The sequence below is a fragment of the Myripristis murdjan genome, chromosome 1, assembly GCF_902150065.1.
Source record: "Myripristis murdjan chromosome 1, fMyrMur1.1, whole genome shotgun sequence".
NCBI lineage: Eukaryota > Metazoa > Chordata > Actinopteri > Holocentriformes > Holocentridae > Myripristis > Myripristis murdjan.
The window spans coordinates 16913846-16939027 of NC_043980.1; the positions used below are offsets into that span (position 1 = coordinate 16913846).

A 25182-nucleotide genomic window follows, 5' to 3' on the forward strand; every position below is an offset into this window, starting at 1 on the left:
GACTGTTATGTAAGTGTGTTTGTTATCACAGGATGATATCTTTGTGTTGTGAATGAATGAATTAACGAGTTAGTAGGAAAGACTAAGGGTGTGGCTGGACTTCTCATGATATAAGTTCACAGGTTGACAATTACATCAATTTCATATAACCATATAACCATATAACTTGAATACCTGAATAGTCTAAATTCCTTCACTATTAAGAACAAACCAAAAACAACATTTATCACTACTGATCTTTTCAAAGACTCAGGTCTGTTATCATAAACCAAAAACATTTGATACTGTATCTCCTTAGGTCTGCCCATCTCAGTCCTACCCTCCACTGAGGTCACCCCCCAAGATGGAGAGCTGTTACCCCGGGAACCAGAGCTGCGGCAGGTGGCTCCGGCAGTGGCGCCTCCTAGTCTGAAAGAGGTGGAGGAAGCTGTGCAGGAAGCCTCAGAGCAGGTGGAGGGGCGGGCTATTGTGGGTGTAGCAGCAGGCGAGGAAGCAGAGCAGGAGACTGTGGTAGACTCCAACCCGAGAGGGGACGGGATTGAAGAACAGGCCAGAGAGGAAGAAACTCATGGAGGTGGAGTGGAAGATGGGGTTATAGTAGCTCAACTGCCCCCTGGTGATTATGAGGAAATGGAGAGCACACAATCTGTAGTAGGAGAACCAGTGGAGACAGAGGAAGAAGAGGAAATACTTAAAGAGACAGAGGGACCAGAAGATGAGCAGGAACAAGGTGAAGAGGTGGAGGTAGAAGGTAGACAGGTAGGGAAAGCAGCAGGGGGTGAGGAGGATGGAGAGGGTGTGATCAATGAGGAATCAGTGGCAATGCCAAATGAGGGCGTAGACCAACAAGGATCAAACACAGCAGGAGAAGAACAGATTGCTGTGGAGACTTCACATGCCAGTCAAACAGAGGATCAAGGTGAGATGCACAGATATAGCACATAGAGATGCACAAAAACAAGTTACAAATAGGGAAAATGTACTCCATGTTGGGGGAAAAACATGGCAAAGAGATATAAAACACATGTAAAATGAGCTGGTCTTCTCTTGAAATCAGCATCATGCAGCCTTGAAGCAGTGGTCTTAAACACCAAGCCTCCCATTTGGTCCAAATATTCTAATCAACACATGTCCAGTTTTCTGAATAGTGTAAATTCCTTCACTATTAAGAACAAACCAAAACAATTAACACCTAAAAAGCCAGTCATAATATTTATCACTATTGATCTTTTCATAGACTTGGGTCTGTCTGGTGTTGGGGCTGTTATCATAAACCAAAAACATTTGATACTGTATCTCTTTAGGTTTGCCTATCTCAGTCCTACCCTCCACTGAGGTCACCCCCCAAGATGGAGAGCCGTTACCCCGGGAACCAGAGCAGCCCCCTGCTGAGGTGGCTCCGGCAGTGGCGCCTCCTAGTCTAAAAGAGGTGGAGGAAGCTGTGCAGGAAGCCTCAGAGCAGGTGGAGGGGCGGGGGGCAAAGGAAGTGCTGAAGGAGCTGCTGGAGAGGGTAGTAGAGGCAGCACTGGGGGAGGCAAGAGGAGGGAAGGAAACAAATGTGAATGAGCCAAGTGTACAAGATGGGGTTGAAGGGGATGCTTTAGGAGCAGAAAAAGGAGATGATGATGCTGAGGTTGACATGGAAGAAGATGCTGAAGTGGTGGAGGAGACAGCAGAAGAGCAGGTGGAGGGAGCCAAAGATGGAAGAGAGGAGCAGGAATTGGCAACTCCCGGAGTGGATATCATGAACGGAGATGTGGAGGCTGTAGCTAAGGAGGCTGGGGAAGTGAAAGAGGTTGAAGAGGGTGACAGGAGTGACCCTGCAGCTGAATTAGTGGAGGAGACCATAACAGGAGTAGAAGGTGCAGGAGCAGCAGAGGGAGATGTGGTCATCAGTGCATCTCCAATAGAACCTCAAGTCACTCAGGAGGTTGCAGAAGAGAGTGTAGCTGTTCCAGAAGAGGCAGGAGGTGAGGCAGCAAAAGAAGAGAGAGGGGCGGAGGGAAATGAGGAACAAGAGATGCTGTTGGAAGACGAAGAAGCTGCCAAAACAGAAGTACCAGAGCCACAGGGGGCTCCGGCTATTGTGGGTGTAGTAGAAGAGGAAGCAGAGCAGGAGACTGTGGTAGACTCCAGCCCTAGTGTGGGGGTGGTTAATGCGGAGGAGAGAGGGGATGGGGTTGAAGAACAGGCCAGGGAGGAAGAGACTCATGGAGGTGGAGTGGAAGATGGGGTTATAGTAGCTCAACTGCCCCCAGGTGATTATGAGGAAATTGAGAGCACACAATCTGTAGTAGGAGAACCAGTGGAGACGGAGGAAGAAGAGGAAATACTTAAAGAGGCAGAGGGACCAGAAGATGAGCAGGAGCAGGGCCCTTTAGTGGTAGAGGGAGGAGTTGCTGAAGAGGTGGAGGTAGAAGGTAGAGAGGTAGGGGAAGCAGCAGGGGGTGAGGAGGATGGAGAAGGTGAAGATGAAGAAGTGGCAATGCCAAATGAGAGCGTAGACCAACAAGGATCAAACACAGCAGGAGAAGAACAGATTGCTGTGGAGACTTCACATGCCAGTCAAACAGAGGATCAAGGTGAGATACACAGATATAGCATGTAGAGATGCACAAAAACAAGTTACAAATAGGGAAAATGTACTCCATGTTGGGGTCTTCTCTGGTCTTCTCTTGAAATCAGCATCATGCAGCCTTGAAGCAGTGGTCTTAAACACCAAGCCTCCCATTTGGTCCAAATATTCTAATCAACACATGTCCAGTTTTTTTTTTGACTAGCTCCTAATTTCAACACGTATACTTTTACACACTTATCTATTAAGTATCTGAAATGTTGAATATGTAAAGACTGTTCATAATATGGGTCAATGAAATCTAAATTGGCAGTCGTATTTGTGTTTAAACCTTCCGTTATACTGGCTACAGCAGCTTTGTTTAAGCATGCATTACATCTTAGCCTACTTTAACAAAGGGCAGCTCTTGGTTACAAGGTCCTTTATACAGTTTAAAATAATATTGGTCGCCAGCCCCTGTTCTGAAAAAGTAAGCTGCCGTAACTAAGATTATGTCACCTCAGCAATTATATTGCAATTATAGTTGCTTTCTGGTTTGATGTATTTTTACTATCAGAGCATATTATTTTGGTAGAGAGCACATGAGAAAATGTTAACTCAGAATATCTTGACATCAACATTAATTATTAGTCAACTCCCTCTAAACTAAGGTCACCTCCATGGCCTGGACTTCAGTGCTGCATGCTAGCAATGACTGACATGTTGTATGCATATTTTACAGAGCAAAGATACTATGATTCGATGAGCTACCTACACACATACATATCAAGACCCACCCACTCCTCTCGCCTAATACTCATCTAAACATTGCCCCACATTCCATAGGCCCACTCGGCAAACCCTAAACCTTGGCCTCTGAGCTTAATTTTCATGTCTGTGTCACATACCAAACCCTTCCTCTAGAAGTGTTGGTGATCCCTACCCCAGAGCTCGGACTTGGTGCTGGTGGTGAGGATGAAACCTCCATAGATCAGGGCCCTGAGGACCAGGCTCCCCCCGGAGGTCCTTCACTAAGTGGGGGAGAGATGGAAAGAAATACCATTGGTGAAAAGGCGCATCTAGAGGAGGAATCCAGCCATGCCAACGAGATCATCACCTCCACTGGTGACCTTTCGCCCCATGACCCTGCTGTGGTTCAACCCACGCTGGACAATTGTGTGGAGGACAGTCCGGCCACACCCTCTCAGTCAGAAGGGGAGGAGCTGGTGGAAGCCAATGAGTTGGTCGAGGACGCAGCTGGAACCTCAGGTAAAATGAAATAGCAAGTTATTGTGAGAGGTAAATGGAAAATAACACATATGTATACTGATGGTGTAGCGGTGACAACCCCAAGCTTTGGATCAACATCTGTTCCGCTCGCACTAATCAAATTTTCTCCTGTGTCCCTGCTACTCTGTCTTCCTCTGAGCTCTCCAACTGTCTAAATAAAGAAAAAAGTGCTAAGGGAATTGGGCTCCCTTTTCAGAAAAAAAGGGAAAATATGTAGATTTTTAAAATGCAGTTTCAGAGCTTTGGCTATAAATACTGAAATCACAGAAGTGGGGGAGACTGCGGCTGAAAACTTTGGTAGAGTGAAGTAGCACTGTTCCATTTGAACAAGCAGTGGCACAGGCCAAGTCGAACTAACTACACACTTCGCCCACTTCATTCATTGGCTGTGGGAAGCTGTTTCTAGTGAGTGGTGCAGACGTGGGGGAAAGATTAAGATAATAATGGGAGGTATCCTATCCATTTACAGTTTTATAGATTCTATTTGCTGCTTCACTGCAAATTAATCTATAAATTTGTCATCCTGTTATCCCCTATGCATGACACACAGGCTTCTTTTAGCTAACTGCTTAAAATATCTGGATGACAGATTATGTGGACTAACAAAGGAGAAAGAAAACATGGGAAAAAAATAGCATGGTCGCTCAAAATATATGTAATGCCAAAGTACAGACCTCACTATGTGCAGTTGAATGACAGATGATTTGGTTGTTGTGAATGCTAGTACAGCAATCAGATTGCTTGTTTTTGATTTGCAATGCCTTTTACCCATTGAGCCATCTCCTTCTGCCCATCTTATATTGCTCCCTGTGTCCATTCATGCATTTATCTATCTTAGAGGTAGGTGAGCTGGGTCTTGAGGCATGGAAAATTGGAGCCATTACTGCTGCTGTCTTCCTGGTTCTGGAAACCACTGTCATAATTGTGTACATCCTCAAATGCCGGAACAAAACTAACAGGTAGGTAGCACTTGCACAGAGCATCCCAGAGAAATGGTTCCCACACATTTCTTCCTCAGGGGACCGATTTCAAAAGAATTTGCTTGCAGGTCAAAATATTTCATATGTCTTGTGTTCTCTTACACAAGCTAAAACTACACTCCAAAACTGTTAAACCTCTAAACTGTTAAAGGTCTATTTTAAATAATGACCTTTAACCTACAATCCACTGCTGGAAATTAGTAAAATCTTGGCAATATTCAGTAGTCAGTTTTCATTAAGTGTGTTAACTAATTGTTCCTGTAGCCTGAGTTTGGGCCCTGCTCCAGTTTTTGCAAATCACACACTCCTCCTCTTTCTTTTTATACATGGGAATCAGAAAAGTTATTTAGCATGCATTCACAGGATTAGCAACCACATCATAGTGCTTTTACTGTAATGGCTGATATGAACCAGCTGATTGCAAGCTGTCGTGCCAACAGTGTTGTGAACAGCTCGTGCACACAGCAGTCCTAATAAATATTTGCTGAAGGTGGCCAAATCCTCAGTTGCAGCCAACATTTTCATGCTGATAGATAGTGAAATGAGGATTTTTCACTCAGTATCAGTTCAATATTTCTTTGACCATAGAAAAAGAACAGTCTTCCAGCAGTGGAACACTCCATATTTATTTAAATCACAATGAAACAGCATTTTGAGAGCATCTTGCCCCCTTTCCTTCTGAAACAGGATATTGGGGCAAGACATAACACAGAGAGGGGCCATTCAAAAGTGGAAACCAGTAGGATATTAGTTAGGAAGAGAAAGGTAGGTATATTTGATAGAGTGGTGGAACTGTTGATTGTATTGGTGGTATTGTTGGAATTTTAATGTATTTTTATTGGTACAACATACAGTTTGAGTTAAAGATACAGTTTTACTCCAGGAAAAAGCATCAAGATTCCCATATAAAATTACAATAAAAGAAATTTTTTGCATAGTATTTGACATTTGGTTAGATTACTAAACATTATGACATACAAAATCACATTGAAAAACAATGTTTCATTTCCATGTGACTTTAATTATCAGATGATGGCACTTGTTTGTGTGTGTGTCTGTGTGTGTTGTGTGCAGCACCCCAACCCTTCAGCGAGCATGTGAGGAAGGGTGTGTCAAGCCAGAGGCAGCTACAGGAGGAGACTGCAGCGACGACACTCTCACTGCAGGCAATGGAGACACTCAACAGTATGTTCACCATCTCAAAATATCGATACTGTGCACAGGTTCATTCTCTCGGTCTCTGTCATCTCTCAGGGCATTCATAGTGTAAAGATCAAACACAGATTTTGTTGCTAGAGTTTTGTTTAACTTTTCTTTTGTTTAACTATATTCTAGTATGTAACTCTACTGACAGAGTAAACCCAGAGTACGCCCACCCCCACACCCACCCTCTCTCTCTCTCTCTCTCTCTCTCTGTCTCTCTCTCTCTCTCCCTCTCTCTCTCCCTGAGTCTGATGTACTGCTGCCACCAAGCTGGCTTCAGCCAGTCTCCCTGCGACTAAACCCAGTAGGATGTCAAGGTTGCCCAATGTCAGCAACTGAAATGCGGTGCACTGACCTGAAAACGGTCAATGCTTTCTCTCACTAGGAGGTTCGTAGGAACCACCAGTTGTGCGCCTCTCAGCTGATTCCCTCCTGGCTGTTGTGTAAGCTACTATATGCTCAGGAGGCTGCCCACTGGGTCACATGAGAATGTGGGTCCCGTGAACCCAGAGCATTACTGGGTAATACCACTACTTTCCTAATCAGACTAGCAACCTTGGATCAACAGTAAGCCCAGGGATGTGTGTGTGTGTGTGTGTATGTGTGTGTGTGTGTGTGTGTACGCAAGAGACTGAATGAGAAAGAAATAGGGGAAGGGAATGAGAGAGATGGTTTGCGTGCACAAACATGTTTGTGTGTACATACAGATGTATGTACATACAGATGTATGCGCTGTGTGCATGCCTGTTGCATGTGCAAGTGAAAATGCGCATGTCTGTTTGTGATATACAAAGAGAAATGTGATGGGTTCCAAGCACAGAGGATAACAAAGCAACACTGAATTATTAAACAGTAGACACAGTCTGCTTGAAATGTGTCCTTGTTAAGAGACTTCACAGCGGCAGCGACAATCCAGTTGTCATCGGAGCAAGTGAATCACTAAAAACACTGCCAACAGACAACAAAAGTCACTCTCAGAACAGTATCTAAAAGTCACATCTTTAGCAGCAGTATCATCTCAGCAACAAAGCACCAAGTGCTATCCCTTGCACATGCAAGGAAGCCAGGAACCACAGTGCCAAGCAGCAATTTCACTGTGGGAGGTAAGGCTCTGTACATTGTGTAAGCTATGGAGCCTACAGCTTTGTTCTGCAGTGTGAGGCACCGTAATGTCTCTCTCAGTATAAAGTATGTTAGACTGTACAGGTAATGCATTTGGCAAACCAAGACGACTCTCAAACAGTAGATAAATTGATAGAGGTGATATCAAAACAGTATCGCTATTAATAGACTTGATATATTGCGTGTCCTATCAGACTAGACCTGTCTTTGTTGTCCTGCGCAAAGAGAGCAGGATGTGGCCTATGATTCAAGTGGCTCCAACGTTATGCTCCCTGCCATTAGTAAATTCTATCAAATAACCCAGTCTTTCCCCTTTCTGCAATTCGTCTGTTACAACTACTGTATTAAATGGCTGCCAATTGCTCTTCTGACCTCTCTACCAGGATAGCAGCACTTGACCCATCTGATGTGGCTTCCATCCTTGCCCAAAACAAAGAGCAGCAGGAGGAGGAGCAGGCAATACCCATGTCAGACCTCCCGCCCAGCTCCACAGAGGAGTCGGCCAAATCTGGACCAGAACCAGACTCCTCACAAGACCTTCGGACTTCCGTTCTGTAGGCGGTCCATCTGTCTGTCTGTTCCTATCTAAATGAAACACAGCAACGAGCCACTCTCCACCCCCAAGCCCGACACCCAGTGAACTACCCTGAATTCCTCCATGTCTCAAATACTAACCGTTCCCAGACTGTCTGAGGTTGTGACTGCAATAACTACTGTATGTGTAACCCCTTTGTACCGGGTGTGTGATTGTTGTCTGTGCCTGTGTTTGTGTTTGTGAATGTATGTGTGTGAGGTGTATTTGAGCGTGGAGTGAGCATGATGATGTATGAGATTGTGTGGAAAAATAGAAGTGTGCGTTATTAGATGGGCACACTTGAGTGAACAGAGAGAGCAAATTTAAAAATATTGTGTGTGTGTGTGTGTATGTGTGTGTGTGTGTGTGTGTGTGTGTGTGTGTGTGTGTGTGTGTGTGATCGTTTGTGCGTGTGCTCTTGTGTAAATGGGATAAAAATGTTGTGGACTTGGTTAATGCCTGTAAAGTCTTTAGGCTAGAATTAAACTGTGTAGGAATGTTTTTTTTTTTCAATTAATACTGACCACATAAGTCATGCTGTACAATGAGCTGTTTGAAACAAAACTGAATGTGCAGTGGGCATCTATAATTGAATGTTTTATCAGCGTTATAATATTGTTTATCCACAAAGTGCTTTGATAATACCAGAGTGCCATATCTACATATTTTCATGAAAATCTGTAACACTACAAATAAGCATTTGGATTTTTTATTATTGAGATAAAATGTAATGTTTGATTTGTGGTTTTGATTCTGCACAACTCAGTACAGAATAAAATCATGATGTTGACTGCCTGTGTTCTAGCTTCCTTGTATCCCATCACATTTTCCTGAATTTAGTCTGCAAATAAACAACTAATCTGCCAATTATTAGAAAATTGTATGAAAAAAGAGAAACTTTATCCACTGATATTTGACTAAAGCATGCATGGCATTCCACAGCTGAGTCTTTTTGCGTGTGAGTGAGATCACAGACTGGCTTTATGGGTTATGATCACGAGGGAAATGTATGAGTGAGACAGTATTTGAACCCTCAAATGCACAATGTGGTGTGTGTGTGTGTGTGTGTGTGTGTGTGTGTGTGTGTGTGTGTGTGTGTGTGTTCGTGTGTGTGTGTGTGTGTGTGTCTGTAAAAGTAGCTCAAGGAGGACAAGTCTGGTCATGCGGTTGCTAGCTATTTAAGCCAAGAGAGGGCAATGGGCTGCCCCTAGGGGGGCTACAGTTCTGCAGACAGAGAGAAGCAGCATGCACTGTCAGAGGTAGGGAAAAACTAATTACACTGATACTTTTCACATAACGACCTGTATAATTCAATCAGTTTTAGTGCTTGTGAGTCCCAGTAAAGGACTGCGTTTGGACTGTTTATGAACTGCAGGTGCATGTGAGATTACTGTATAATCTGCAAAATGAATGTTGACACAAAATGAACATCAAGATTTGTTTCAAGACAGGATCAATGTTTTCTATACAACTCTGCAACAATGTGTTTCACTGCTCTGTGGAAGAGTAATGTATTCTGCACAAGTGAAATGTGCAAATTATTTTATCTACTTTTTTCTAATAGGTAACTTTTCTCTGGTGGTTGTTATTCCTGTTTTGTTGTAAAATAATTGCTCCTGTCATATTAGTAGTAAGTCCTTCATTCATTCCTCATCAACAAGCTTCAAAAGAAACAAGCACATCTAACTACAAAAAGGTTGAAGCAAATCATTTCTTGCTGTCTTTTGTTGAAAGCATTTTAGAACTTGTAAAAGTTGAAAGCTAATGGCTTTGTGAATTATGAATAGTGACTAGCATTGCCAGCAGGGAAATGTAAGAACTGCAGCTTCAGAATAATGTTAAGACAATTGGCTTTAACAAGAGAACACAAACCGAGTGAGTTGTTTTTCCTCTGAATTGAAGTGTATGCCTTTGGTGTATTAGGGTTTTTTTTTTTCTTCACTCTTTATGCCTTGCTCCCCCCAAACCTGCACTCCATTCATTCTTTATTCACCCATTAACCTCACTACATGCTTTTAACACATCTCTGTTCTTTCACCCTTCTCTCTCTCTCTCTGGATTTTGGTAGCATGTGGCGAGTGGGTCTCCTGGTGGTGACTTTGTGTGCCACCCTAACATTGGCCCAATTTCCAAGAGAGTGTGTCACCCCTGAGGGGCTGCAGAGTGGCCAGTGCTGCCCATCCCCTACAGGGACAGTGGGGGACGAGTGTGGCGCTACCACAGGAAGGGGGCAATGTGTAACCATCACGGCTGACAACCGGCGCCACGGACCCCAGTACCCTCATGATGGGCGAGATGATAGAGAGAGGTGGCCGCTGCGATTTTTTAACCGGTCATGCCAGTGTAATGGAAATTTCACTGGGTACAACTGTGGGCGCTGTCGACACGGTCTGACAGGTCCGAACTGTGACCAGAGGATCTCTGTGGGTAAGAGGATGGATGCTGTCTTAATGTTACACTGCCACTATCTAGACGATTCAGGTCATATTTTGATGCCTCTGTCATACTGTACCCTTTAAGACTGGCAGACAAGGGAAAAATACACATGTCAAGGGAATGAAGACACCACTAAATCCTTGAGGAAAGGAAATGTCCATGTTAATTTTTAATGACATTTTCTTTCCTTCCCTCACGTTTTCTTCCTTCTGCATCTCAACTATCACTCTTTCTTTCAATTTCTGCCCTCCCCTCCTCGCCCTTTCCACTTTTCCTGCCTCCCCTCCTTCCTCCATTCCCCTTGATCCCTTTACTCACCTCTCCCTAGTAAGGAGGAATATCATGCAGATGAGTGCAGCTGAGAAGCAGGCATTTGTGAATGCCTTGGACCAGGCTAAGAGGACTATCCACCCTGACCTAGTCATCTGTACAAGGAGGTACTCACAGAAACATATTCAATGTAACACCAATTACTTTTGTTGCCACTCCATGGGATTGGGTAGAAGAAGGCCTTCATAAACATAAAAATTGACAGACCAAATCTAGGCAACTACAAAACTGGCAAAATGAATGTTCAACCTATAATAGACATTGTTATAATGCTAAACTTTATTTATATGGCAGCTTTCCAAGAATCACAAGTTTTAGTCAGTAATGAATAAAAACAAAGTGTAAAAGTGTTTTAACAACTGGCTTTACGTGGTGATTTAACAAACTGAGCCAGCATCCTCAGGCAGGTTGTTCAACAGTAGAGTGACTCTAATGGAGAGTGATCAGCCCCTTTGGTCTGATCAGTCCAGACTGTGGAAGAGACAGCACTGCTCTGCCTGACGATCTCAAAGCTCGTCTGGCTTTGTCTGTTTTGTTTGAAGTTAAAAGGTCAATAACGTAGCTAGGGGCTAAGCCATGTTAAGTTTTGAAAGGAAATTGTAAAATCTTAGAATCTATTCCAAAACAAATAGGTAGAAAAAAAAAGACTGAAATCTGGGTGATATGATCTCTTTGGCACTGGACAGACCCCGGGCGGAAGCTTTGTGGATAAGCTGCAGGCAGGCGGGGGGGCTTTTGAGCGGAGCCGGAGTAAAGGGATTTGCAGTAGCCTAAGCAAGAGGAAAAAAAATGTATGAATAACCCTCTTCCTAATCAGCTGAGATTTGTAGTATATTTAATTCTCTAAATTATTCTCCTCTGCAGGAGGCACATCTGCACCCCCTTTTAACCTCCTAACCTCCTGGTCAAAAATGAAATAATTTCAACAGTCCTAAGTTCTTAGCTAAGGGTTTCATGATTGAAGTTAATTTCCCCATGGCACACAACTGGCTTAAAGACCAGAAAAAGCCTGAGGGGAAGAAAAGCTACCCATCTTGGGTTTGAATTAGAGAACCTGTGTTACTCTATGTGCATACATACACACAATCACTTCAAATCATTCAAAATGGGACGACTGAAGACCTTTCCCCTCATCCCTAGGTACCAGGAGGTGTTTGGGCCTGATGGCAACACCCCCCAGTTTGAGAACATCACAATATACAACTACTTTGTTTGGACCCACTACTATTCTGTGAGTAAGACCTACCTGGGAGCCGGTCAGCCCAGCTTTGGAGGGGTGGACTTCTCCCACGAGGGCCCAGGCTTTGTCACCTGGCACCGCTATCACCTGCTGCAACTGGAGAGAGACATGCAGGTCGGTGGAGGGAAAACTGAGGAGGGAGTGCAGAGAAAAGATGAAGGGACAAATGAAAATGAATGAGGAAGGGGGGGGGGGGGGGGTTTGGGGGTGATGGTAGAGAGGAAAGCAGAGGGAAAGGGGGGGGGAGAAAGAAGGATGGGAGAGGGGATGAGGGGAGAAAGGAAGAAGTGCAGGGGTTTTAAGAGGATAAGAGAAAGCAGTGGGAAATCCTAGAGGAGACTGATGAGATTGGGAGGGAGGAGACGAGACAGGGACAGAGGTAAAAGAGAAATATGTGAAAGTGGGTAGGGCAGAAAATGAGAGGCATAGTGGGGAAGTAAGGAGGTTAGTAAGATGAAGAAAATGAGAAACAAGGAAACAAGGCATTAATTCAGGCAAAAAATATTATTATGCACACAGTCGCACAATTATACACTCAGCCATCCGTCCTCCAGCTGTCCGTCGCTCCATGAACACATTTTGGCATAAACCTTACACCTTCCTCCCTCCCTTTGGGTATCCAGGACATGCTGGGGGACCCGACCTTCGCTCTGCCCTACTGGAACTTTGCCATCGGTGGCAGTGAGTGCGACATCTGTACCGATGACCTGGTGGGAGCCAGGAGCAGCTTCGATGCGAGCGCCCTCAGCTCCAACTCCGTGTTCTCCCAGTGGAGGGTCATCTGTGAGAGTGTGGATGACTACGACACTTTGGGCACCATCTGCAACAGTGAGGACAGAGGCTGCTGCTACACTCACAGAAACATACACACACATACGCACTCCAAGTGTCAAAGTAACTATCGCAGCCTTCAACAGAGAGTGAGATACTGATGTACAGTGTAGTCTCAGCTTCCTCAGAAAAGAGGGCAAACGACTCATAAAGAGAGCATGCAGAACATTAGCTACTATAAATAATGCCTCACAGCTGTTGAGGTGCATTCGATATTGCTGGGTATTACTACAGCGTGTCAGAAACTCCTCCACTAGTTAAATAGTATCTTTTCAGACACTGTGTGCATCCCAAGTACTGCACCAAAGAACATTGTATCATGACATACTGGATTTTGAAACATACTCACCATAACATGTTTATTCATACGCTGAATGCAGAGCTATGAAGTTTCACACTAGTTTCACTATAAAGAGTCTAAAATGTGCATCGGGGGGTATCAGGGAATAAGGGAATGCTGCTTGTGTGTGTGTTGCAGTGGAATAAGCTGTTTAGGTGTTTAGACTTGAGAGGTATTGGATGTCATTCTACACTGGCACTGGATTTCACCCCATGGTCAATGCCTTTGTTTATTTTTTTTTTCTTAATAAACCTGTTTCATACAGTATGATGATTTTTCCCCCATCAGGTATTACCAAATAATCAGGAATGTCAGGGTTCCACTGAAAGTTCATGGCTTTGAATGAGCAATTTCATGTATAAGGAAAAGAGAGTAGCCCAGGTGCTGGTGATCTATCTCATTAATCCGCTTGCAGAGCTGTGACAGCCAAGGTATTTCCTGCATCAACATGCAACATCTCCTTAAATGTTTGAGAGGGTTGCCTCATTTGCGCGTGTGCCTGTTGAAGGAAGGAATCTAGCGGTCTACTGGTTCCTTTGATCTAAGGGAATAATCTTCAAACAGACAGACAAATCCGTTATGTAGCCTACTGTTTGTGTTTGTGTGCATGTAAGTGTGTGTCTGTGTGTGTGTGTGTGTGTGTGTGTGTATGTGCATGCATGCGTATATGCCTGTGTGCATGTGAGAGAGAGAGAGAGAGAGAGAGAGAGAGAGAGAGCAACAAAGTGACAGAAAGTCATGCATGTTAAAGATTAAGAAAGCCCCACCACACATGACTTGTAGTAAATAATTAAAAATGAAAGCTGTCATCCCATCATTTATGAGACTGACAACTGGTTTAGTCTCTCATGCAGAATTAGAAAGCAAATTATTTTTAATTTTACACATCCACGCTAATGATTGTCTTCAGAGTATAGAAGTGATTATATTTTATTTTAATTAGACAGTGCTATGCCTGACTGTGCATTCTGTCCCGCCCAGACACAGAGACTAGTCCTATCAGGAGGAACCCAGCAGGTAATGTGGCGCGGCCCATGGTGCAGAGGCTGCCGGAGCCCCAGGACGTGGTGGACTGTCTGGAACTCAACACCTTTGACACTCCTCCTTTCTACTCCACCTCCTCTGAGAGCTTCAGGAACACCATTGAAGGTGGGTGGAAGGCTGAACAGCTACCCAACAGCCCTATGGGGATATTTAGGTTCAAGGGAGCTCAGATTGGGGCTACAAGGCTGTTGAAATACTGCGTGCCTGTGCAAATACAATTAAAAAACCAAAAATGCAGAGACACACACATTCATTCTCCCACCCACACACACATATGGCTAGATCCATCACAGCATTTGCCATTCCTAATGTTGTTAATCTGTGCTTTTCTTCTCTGGTGTCGTTCTTGCCCTTCCTTTAGGCTACAGTGCCCCTCAAGGGATGTATGATCCTGTAGTCCGCAGCCTCCACAATCTGGCTCACCTGTTCCTGAACGGGACAGGCGGACAGACTCACCTATCCCCCAATGATCCCATCTTTGTGCTGCTGCACACCTTCACTGATGCAGTTTTTGATGAGTGGCTCCGCAGGCACATACCAGGTACACAAATGATCTGAAAGATGAATAAATGAGCAGAGATAAAAGTAGACAGACATGCATGCACACACAGACTGCAGACCGTGGCACAAACCTGTTTTTTCTGTGTCTCTGCCTCTATAGGTGAGGCAGTGTACCCTGAGGAGAATGCTCCTATTGGTCACAACCGCAGGTTCAACATGGTTCCTTTCTGGCCTCCGATCACCAATGCTGAGATGTTTGTGTCTGCTCCAGAAAACCTCGGATATTCCTACGAGGTCCAGTGGCCTAGTAAGTGACATGCACACGCATATACACACACACAAACGTAGTTGATCTGTGTTGACCTTTGTCTTCCTCTGCTTCACATCTTCCATCTTCCATAGCTCGTGCCTATACTCTGTCTGAGATCATCACCATTGCAATTGTTGCTGCGGTGCTGGTTGTGGCAGTGGTGGGTGGTGTCATTGCCTGTGCTGTGCGCGCCCGCTCATACCGTTCAGCTGAGGCCCTGGAGCCACTCCTGGGAGAGACCTTCCGACGCTACTCAGAGGACGACCGCAGGATGGACAAATCACAATCCGTTGTCTAGATGGATGCCTTTCTAGAAAGGCCATAACCTTTTCATGCATTTGTTTTGTTTTTTTTTATTCCCCCATTCTCCTAATAAAGTTTTACCAGTTTTGAGACTTTTGTCCGCTTGACTGTGTCATTGTGTTTGTGATGCAGAGGAGATCAGACTGCAGCCAGCAGATTAAACTGCTTGGATCAGCATAACTGATAATGAATGGGTGATGAGCTCTTTGTGCACACTGTGAGGGTTTATTTGTCGGCTCTTTTTGCACTATGGTTGGGTGTCAGATCTCAAATAAACATACTCTGACAACACATACTTATTTCTCTCCTTTATTTAACTGCTTCAGCTCTCAGATGTGTCTCTGGATAAAATTATGAATCTGGCTTTTAACTTAGTGGAGCATTTATTCATACTAACACATTAAATCATAAATAGATCAACATGTAGGAATGATACAGCAATAACATAGAATGGGGGGAGGGGAGTGGTTACCCTAAAAGATGATGTTTGTACTCAAATCCCATCCCATGATATGGTCATGAGGTAGGTTTATTACTGATGGATGAACATTACATATGAGCAGGCCATAAGCAGGACTGTCTAAACTGAGCCCCTCTCCCTGCTCACTTAAATGTGCTTGCCTAAAACTGGCAGCAAAATAGCAAACCAAACCACTTATATGTAATCTCTCTTCTAACAGATGACTCAGATTAAGATCATGGAAAATTTCCATGATTTGAAAACAGGGCATAGACCGCCCTCGTGTGGATGCAAGGTATTATTGCTTCACAAGGGAAAGACATGGTAAAATTCTTTATCTTTTCAGTATATTGAGCTTACATGTTCTGAATGATGCCAAAACATATTTATGCATCTAGGGAACAGGGCAGGTCTTGTGGAACCTGCATTTTAAAGTACTTTAAACAATTTTTAAAATAGCTTGAGGTAAACAATTTTACCTCCTCTGACCAGTTAGGACCTTTTTGTTAAGGCTGAAGCATATTAAACCATGTTTATCAAGCAGTTTGTATCTCAAAACAGACTGACATTTAAAAATGTGGTTGTATCTCGTGGCACCAAACTGGGCCCTCAAACAAAATTAGACCATAAGGTTTGTATCTTTTTATGTCTTTAGCCACTGATGACCATAATGACCAAATACGTATAATGGGGTATTTTACTTACAATGTAGTAATAAAGCCATTGCTTTCTGGTATTGTGTTTTTCTTTATATGGTTCAGTCCTGCCAAGTTGCATGAAAGTATTAATTTAACTCATCTGTCTTTGTAAAAGTGCTCATATTTTAGCATTGCCTACATGTAGACTGTGAAAGATGGTCTTTAGCACATTTCTTATAGAGGGTATCGGGTAATTTTGTATCAAATAATAAATTTTACACAAAGGTTTGCATGTATGTCTGACATATAGGATGTCCAGGGCCTTAGACATTTTTACATAGCTCATTTTAAGTAAATTTTGGACAGCAAGTAAATACAAGGAAGCTGCAAACCTGCAAAGGTAGAGGCATAATAGCTTTGAAGAGGCTGATCAGGTGTTGGATGTACAAGCTGTTGTACAGGTTTGGGTGTGATGGGGCCCAGAGTGATGTGCCTTCATGGTGCCCAAAATCTCTGGTGGCACCCCTGGTTATATCTTGGTCCAAACAGTTTATAGTATAAGAGAAAAGGAAAACCTTCCATGGATAAGTCCTTATATTTTGGAGGACAAATGCATTTTCAGTGAATTAAGGTATGCACTGCCAAGATATGACCTTTTCATCATCAAGAAAGACACATAATGAGGTAGCCAGCTCTGCATTTATGTGTCCCTTACTAATGCAGATGCTAACTGCCACCTGTCTTGTGTAATTACACACTAAACCTGACACCAAATAATTTGATGCTGTTGCTTTCTGGAAGCCTATATTTCATCAGATGTGAGTGATGTTGAAAAGGAAACAGCCGAGAAGAAACAAGAGAGCCCGATTAGTTCTATTACCAACGCATAATGGAGGTCAGAAGTCTGTTCTGTCAGATCCACACGGAAAGACGCAACTTTTGAAATAAAAGCTGGTCATTTAGTGGCTGTTTTTAGAAAGCATAGGCTACTTTTTCAGAACCTACTCCACTGTGAGTAGACAAACACAGCGAGATTCGATGGAATATTTTTAACTTGCATTGGAGTTTATTTTTGTTTAGAAACAAGTCGGCCGATCATTATCTTGGAATAAGGCAAAACAGGCTCCATTTGGAACCATACGCTGCTTTTAATAAGCCCAGAACTCTTGGAAGTTGGATCTGTTGGAAGTGGAGTATGCCTCACGTTTTAACTTGCCAGTTGTAGAACTGAGGGTCTTATTATTTAATTTGGAGTACCATATCCTATCAGCCAATTCCTAGTTATAAAGTGACAATGGAACATCCAGCACATTTTTGAAAGAAGTGGATTTGCTTTAGGAAAAGGTGAAATTAATTGACAAATGTTCAGATTCCCCCATTGTGTATTGAGAAAACTCTTGGCTAAAGATTTTAGGACTTCATATTTAGGGTTGGAAACGTAAACCTAACCTTTTTTTTCTCTTTAAAAAAATATTGGAAATACTGAAACAATACCCAACCCTATTCATATTTGCATTATTTGATATGGATATCTTTGCAGTACTAAACTCGACAGTGCATATTAGTGGCTTTGTTTTTCTATTCTGTGTATGTGGGGGAAGACAGCAAATGAGCTTAGCCTGTAGGCTGCATAAAAAAAGAAAAGACAGAAAGAAAGATACACACACACACACACACACACACACACACACACACACACATACACGCACACACACGCACAAGCACATGCAAGGCCAAGTGTCCATCTGCGAAGCGGGTTTATGTTCCCACCTGTCCCAGTCATTTCCATTTGAAAACACAGGCTCAGTTGCAGGGCATGGATGTGATAGACAGAACCTGATAGACAGCACCTGCTATTTATCAGTGACGGTATTCAGTCCAATCCAGACCCAATGAGCGGTCGTCAGGCCTGCCATCAGGGCCAGACAGGACAGCAGCCTGGCCGGGAGCCTCTGCAGCCTTACCAAAACACATCCTGGAAGAGCAGTTGGCCCAATCTGCAAGTGGGCGGGAGTGATATTTCTTGGATTGTGTTTTCTTTAGAGAGTTACATGGGTATCTACAACAGAACTCAACTCTGTGTCATCCTCCCATTAGGCAATAGGCCTATATACATAACAACTGGACTTACACTGCAAAAACATCCACTACACCAAGTAATTTCTGCTATTGTCTTAAAATTGTGCCTGGAAAATTTCCTTTAATCAAATACCATCTTAAGCCCAGTGGTTACTTTTTATTAGAACATGCCCAAAACATATCCAACTGCACTGGAAGTAAGATACATCAAGCTATATCTCCACAGAGATGTTTTTAATTTGCGCCAAAGAAAGTAAGATTTTAAGACTCAGTACAAGACTGAATTATTGTTATTATTTCCATTTGCTACTGAAGGCTTTTACCTCAGTTTACTGACCTGAAAAGAGACGGGACGCTTGGAGAAACAGAGAATGTTTAAGATCAGTTTTTCTCTCTCTAAGAGATGGTGACAGTGAAAAGACAATCATGGATTTATTAATGTGGATAGATGTGACACAAAATCTTCATTTGGCCGCCGCCACCCTCCCAAGAGAGAGGATCATTAGTGCCTTTTTATGTCAAGTGTGCTCTTACGAGAGTCATCTTGCTCATTCTTGGGTGCAAAATAATGAATAATATTTTCACAGCCACAGCACATAGGTGTTATATATAGTGGAAAAGACAGCAGGAGGTTAGCTAGGGGTGGAAAAGGTCTTGTTGCCTGTGGCCCTCTGACGTATTCCTCATAAATGTTTGAGGGAGAGGGAATTTGAGCCTGGTTGTGAACACCAGCAGATAAGGTTTCAGCCTTAATGAAACGGGACAGGGAAATGTTAACACTTCCTCTCTGTGCTACAAATGGCAATCCACTGAAATGAGGATTTAAAATTAAAGGTGAGATGTGGCAAAAATATATATATCTGTTAGATAACAAATTAGTTACCATGACTGATTTGTTTTAGCTGCTAAATAAGCAGAAGTGGTAATGTTTTATTTTACACAAAAGAGGAGCTATTGTTTTGTATAACACGTCCAGGTGCCTAAAAAATGAAGTTAAATGCACACTGCCATTCCTTCTCATCTTAAAACACTTTTTACGCCAGCCTCTAGGCAGGGCAATTGTTCATCTGGAGAAGGATAAACCAGGCTGTGATGGCTGGGTTTCAATAAAGCTTGCAATGTGAACAGATGGCTTTGATTAATGTGAAGGCTCCCGACAGAATCTCCCTAGATGCCTCCTATTTTCTAAATGAGACATTTGTGTGCAAATGTATTGTTTGTCAAGTTGTCTGTACTTCTAACTCCAGTAATAAAAGTGAAAGTAAACTGCAGTTTTGGGGATTTAAAAAAGTATCACAAGTTCACTCTCCCTTGGTATGCCTCTGACTTTAGAGGTTGAAAATATCTCTGTCACAACTTTACTTTCCTCAGCTTTCTGTAGAATGTATTACTCCTCTTACCTAATCCTCCTCTTCTCACATCTCCTCTCCTATCTATCCTGTTACTCCATGGCATATACACACCCATTATCCTGGCACATAGATGAAAGATACAGTATGTGATCTGAGTATGCATTCCAGTCTGTTTAAAGAAGCTTGTGTGTGTATGACAGCAAGAAATACAGAAAATGAGTAGGCACTAGTCTAAAGCATACATTCACTTACATTCATTAGTACCTAACATAAGTGAGCAACAACAGGGTTAACTGTAAGGTAGCACTAGTGTCATTGATAACAATGGTGCTGCATAGCTCTGCATAAAGAACAGATTTTCTCCAAGGCAAAATACAGCTCACTGGTTTGGAAATAAATATATTTATGCCAAAAAAAAAAAAAAAAAAAAAAAAAAAAAGATTTTTTGCATCAATCCTAAAAATATAACTGCAGACCCAGACGTCCTTGTTTAACAGCTTGAAAATCTCAGATTCCTCATACATTTCTCTCTGTTCAGCATCTGTGGGTATGGGAAGTCAAACTGTGATATTCACTACTTTACCCCACATAGGATTATTTGAAAAACAGACATCACACAGCATCAAATAACGAGATGTTTCTGGGTCATCCATCATAACATATGCATGACCCAGAAATCAATTCAAAGTGAATGCTAGATTCTCTGTCACCTTTTGCACTGAGGTACATGAGGAGCTTAGTGAGCAGACTGAGAGATGTCTTAAAGCAGATAAAAAGACGTTGATGCAGAAATCTAACAAATGAACATTTAATAAGACCACAGATACATTCAGTTACATGATGCAATGCAGACAATATTACATATTGCCAAACACACAAGTATGTGTTATGGTTCTGAGGACTACTGATATAAATGAAACAAAATCAGTAACAGTGAATGTAAGACAAATTATAAATCAGTTCATATAAAACAAATGAACTCTCACAGCTATGAGGAGGTTTCTACATCTCTTGTCAAGATTGCACATTCCACTATAACAAAATTCCCTTGAAGCTCTACAAAACAATAAGAACTGGCCAGGTTAAAGAAAATGAAAACGGTAATAAATAAATAATAAATCAATAAATAAATCATTGTTACTCTCTCAGTTGTATATTTGGAGTACAACAGAAAGTAACAGTAACATCTGAACAGATGAAAAAGAAACAAAGGTTTGTACTATTTGATTAATGCGACTAACACAACTTATTACTAACACGTAATGAAATGCATTTCCCACGTAAGAATTTGTGACATATTTCTAGTTGGTAAAAAGCTAGCATGTAGAGATGAGAAATAAAAGTAGCTTACAACTATTTCCTAAAATTCCTAAAACCTCAATGCCATACAAAAGATTGGCAGAAGCACTTGGCATTTTTGGGTCTTAGGAGTGTGTTAGAGTAGTTGACTGGATGAATATAAATCAAGAGACAGCGGTAGATACAAATCACATTTTGTTGATGGATGTTTATGTTGCATTAGTTTGTACATCCAATAGATTTGGAGGATAGCAGGCTATTTATGAGTGTGTGAACGTGTTTAGTGGTGCATATAAAAAGCCATACCTCATCTACAATAGGCAGGATAAGCTCATATCTCTATTGTGACTAACCTGAATATGACGGCTAAGGCATTTTGCAATCAGCTGGGATACTAATGTACAGCATGTAAATGCCTTGTCGTCTTTTCTTTGCATTTTCACGATCAATGTGAGTAATTTGAAGAACATCCTGAGCTCATATGTACAGGGATATTCATAATTGAGATTCATAGAACACAAACAGATTAGCCCAAATAACACCTTGTCAGGAGTTTCTATTTGGAATACTGCAGATGAAGAGAAAACTGGCCCAAATAGCTACAAATGAACATAAATGATTTTACACTTACTTACTCTCAAATGATTCTGAGCATCACTACTTTATATGCAACCTGTCACTTTATGCGTCTACCTCTGCCTTTTAGCCTTTGTGTGAAGCAGCTCCACACAATGCAGCTACATCACCCTGCTGAATTCTGTTTTGATCTGTTATTTTGTTGATGACATCAATAAAACGGGATGTGAGGAACGTGTCTCAGGAGAGCACAGTGAGGACTACAGTTCCCTTGGTCCTTTTGAGGATGTCCACGGCCTCAGCGTGAGTCACGCCCTCCAGGCAATGTCCATTCACAGCGATGATCTGATCTCCACTTTTTAGCCTGCCGTCCTCTATGGCCGCCCCCTACAAATCACAGGGAGACGTCACTCACCAGCATAAACCCATCTGAGATCACAAACTCTTAAAACCATACCACAAACAGCAGACTGTTTGCATTCTTGTAAGAAGTAATGACCCAAGAAAATTTAGTAATATCTTGTCAACATGTAATAAAGTGTCCTTCCAGATGGGTCAAAAATATAATAAGCTTGTTAATGTAATAAAGTTAAGTATAATGCAATGAAATCACACTATTACATCAGCTGGCGATTATTGCTTCATGATTTAACAATAGTGACAGATAATGTAACAACTCTATAACACTTGTTATTCTAGCAGGTTATTGCATCATTGCTTATTATTATTACATCATAAGCTACATATGTTTCACAGCCCTTATAAAGTAATGTGTCTGTTAATATAATGGGATCTTATTGCATCATCCTGCAATTTTATTACATTTAGAGGATTTATCACATTCTCAACCTACCTGAAACTCATCAGTTGCCAACCTTAAAAACGTTTACATTGAGACTTCTTGAGACCTGCCAGTATGTTAAACTGAATTAAATGCTGCAATGTTAGGACAGGACTCTTGAGATTTCCCTCCCCATGACACTGAGAACTTTCTCTTACCTTATTAAAGATAGTTTTGATGTAGATGGGTAGGTCTCCGTGAGGGCTGCCGAACCCTCCTACAATGCTAAAGCCCAGGCCAGCAGAGCCTCTCTCCAGAGTGATAGTCTTATACACACGCGCACTGCAGAGGAGGGAGAAGAATACAAATAAATGTGTGTGTGTGTGTGTGTGTTTCTGGGTGTTTAGGTGTGTGGAAATGGGTGTGCATGCTTTTGAAAGTAGTTTTTGCATTGGCATTTGCAGTAGGTCAGGTCACTGAAAAACACTGTGTGTGTGTGTGTGTGTGTGTGTGTGTGTGTGTGTGTGTCTCAGTATGTGTGTACAGGATGGATGAGACTACTGTTAAGGAGGTAACTGATTGAAATGGATTTCTGTAAGACAGACATAAAAAACAGAGTAGTAAATGTGTTCCTCTGCGACCTTGGAAACACAATGAATCCTAGGCTGATTATTAGAGAGCTGAGGGACAAAGAATGCCAGTCACAAAGCTTAAGTTCCTAATTATTGTCAAGGAGACCATGGTGTTTTCTATGTCCTTATTCAGTGAACAGAGACAGAATCAAACCGGTGTTGTATGGCACAACAGCAGAAGAACGTCAGCAAAGTGATTCGAACCAGAGGTTGTTGAGATGGGACGGCTGGCTCCTGGCTTGACCTGACGACAGGCCAGGCGCATCAGTATGATCCTGTGTACCACAACCCCCAGCACCTGCTGCCACCTGGACAGACAGACAGACAGATAGACACACACACACACACACAAAAAGAAATAGAATGAAAAAAGTGTTAGATATAAATGTGGCAACATACGCGCACACTTGCCTTTCAAAGTATTTTATCAAGTGTCATTAAAAGCTATTAGTGAGACTGGCAGCTCAGTGCTTCCAACTAAATGGCCGAGAGATATTAATTCATGATAACCCACAACTGTAATGCAACTGTCCTAATATTAGTGCACCTGGAGTAACATCACGGGAAGGATGTTTAAATGTTAGCAGTCATTTTTGACAACCTACTTGTCGAGAAATACTGATATCCAATGCCTAGCGCATATCTAATTCTCGTTCTCTCTCTGCATATAAAGTTTCCAGAAATGTATTAATCTGAAGGCTGTCAGTGTCAGGCAAGGGTATTGCACACTTGCCTCTGAAATGGCGATGTTCTCATGGACATCATTGATAATAAGTAGACTGATTAATTTTGTTTTTGAGCTAAGGACTTTCAGTTGAGTTGGCTATATTTAGGCATACCTTTCAAATTAAAATGACATACTGTATGTTGGTAGCTTTAATAGAAGCAATAACGACCTAGAGGCAGCAGGTAATGGATCATTATGGGTTTTTACTGTCACTTGGTTTTCTCCTCCTGTGTATCAAGCTTAACAATGCATGTGACAGTACTCCACAAAATCTTACTTGCATGATTGCACAATAGCTTGCTGCCTCCCAGGCAGCACAGGTTAACAATCGAACGCTCTGACATTACCTGAAGTGTGATGCTTCCCGTGACACTCTTCAGCAGGGCTCCAGCATGGACATGAGTCATCCCCTTCACGGACACATCGTTGATACTGATGATCCTGTCTCCAGTCTGAGGCATGTACACACACACAAACACATGCGCACGTACGCACACACACACACACACACACACACACACACACACACACAAACACAGTTATATACAAGTCTAATCTAAACTTCTGTTATGTCTTAGCTTGTCATCTTGTTTTTGTCATTGTTTTGATTTATGATGTCCCTTTTTATCTCATTGGAATAAAATAATTTCTGCTTAATATACCATTGTATGGTATCAGTGATGTAATTTGTTTCACAAAGCTCGAAGCTCACACACACACACACACACACACCCACACACAGGCGCTTCCCACCTGTAATTGGTGTGTTTTGGCAGCCAGTCCGTCGGTATCCATGGCAGCAATAAAAAGAGGTACGTTGCCATGGGGACTACCCACTCCTCCTGCCACACTGATGCCCAGGGAGTCGCATGCACCCTGTGGTGACACAACACATACATTATACAGCCTGGTTTCTAAAACTGTGATGTAAAAGGCATCGCATGGCTACAGATGGACACTGCAAGACAAGAACAGCTAAATGTTTTCACGGTCCAGATTTAGACTGTGAAAACATTTAGCTGTCCAGATTTGAGAAGCTATATGGGTGTAAAAAAGTTGCTGAAATGAGCCACAACAAAATTCCAACCATTTTAAAACACACTGAGTCTATCCAGGACAGTACGAGACACTGAAAGAGGTATTTAGAGGTTTCATGGCTCACCTTTTGTATGACAACTTTTCTTATGTCAGAGTGGTCTTCAAATACTAGAGGAAGGGAAAGAGAATAATGTTTGCGTAAACGCTTTGAAGACAGTATTACTTGAAAAGAAGTGTTGAACATGTGAGACACAAGACATCCATGACTACAATCCAGATAATAAACATAGTTTGTATTTTTTCTCCGTTCTTCTGTCAACCAATAGTCCACTCACAGGAGCTCCCTGCTTTACTCTGTGTCTCCTGCTGGCCGGAGGAAGTATCACATCCACCGGAGGGGGTCAAGGTAGAGCAGTCGCAGTCTTCGCTCTGGATAAAACACAACTTAAAGTACTCCTACACAAAGTATCGCTGTTAACAAAATTCATTTTAGGGGTAGCAACTGAACTAGAGGTACATAATGGAGCTATTTTACTGTGAAA

The 25182-nt window shown here is 42.3% G+C and overlaps 2 protein-coding genes across 2 annotated transcripts in view; one reads left to right on the forward strand and one right to left on the reverse strand.

Annotated features, from left to right (window-relative positions):
• Positions 1-8873: 8873 nt before the first annotated feature.
• Positions 8874-15148, forward strand: tyrp1b (tyrosinase-related protein 1b). Its single transcript, XM_030054926.1, has 9 exons — positions 8874-8982; positions 9792-10150; positions 10488-10596; positions 11630-11843; positions 12353-12557; positions 13882-14049; positions 14306-14485; positions 14606-14752; positions 14848-15148. Exons 1-9 carry the CDS (start codon positions 8969-8971, stop codon positions 15051-15053), a joined length of 1602 nt encoding a protein of 533 aa, XP_029910786.1. The 5' UTR covers positions 8874-8968; the 3' UTR covers positions 15054-15148.
• Positions 15149-20379: 5231 nt separating this feature from the next.
• LOC115361530 (multiple PDZ domain protein) overlaps positions 20380-25182 on the reverse strand; it is a 40907-nt gene continuing 36104 nt past the window's right edge. The window contains exons 38-44 of the mRNA XM_030054938.1: positions 24976-25096; positions 24765-24808; positions 24356-24478; positions 23950-24054; positions 23080-23183; positions 22462-22585; positions 20380-21849 (exon numbers count right to left, since the gene is read on the reverse strand). Of these exons, the coding sequence (XP_029910798.1) occupies positions 21703-21849; positions 22462-22585; positions 23080-23183; positions 23950-24054; positions 24356-24478; positions 24765-24808; positions 24976-25096 (768 nt within the window). The 3' untranslated portion in view covers positions 20380-21702. The remainder of the gene's footprint in view (positions 21850-22461; positions 22586-23079; positions 23184-23949; positions 24055-24355; positions 24479-24764; positions 24809-24975; positions 25097-25182) is intronic.

Coding starts and splice junctions, on each gene's coding strand:
- tyrp1b (XM_030054926.1), top strand. Junction 10,151..10,487: donor TGACCAGAGGATCTCTGTGG/GTAAGAGGATGG, acceptor ACCTCTCCCTAG/TAAGGAGGAATATCATGCAG. Junction 10,597..11,629: donor CTAGTCATCTGTACAAGGAG/GTACTCACAGAA, acceptor CCTCATCCCTAG/GTACCAGGAGGTGTTTGGGC.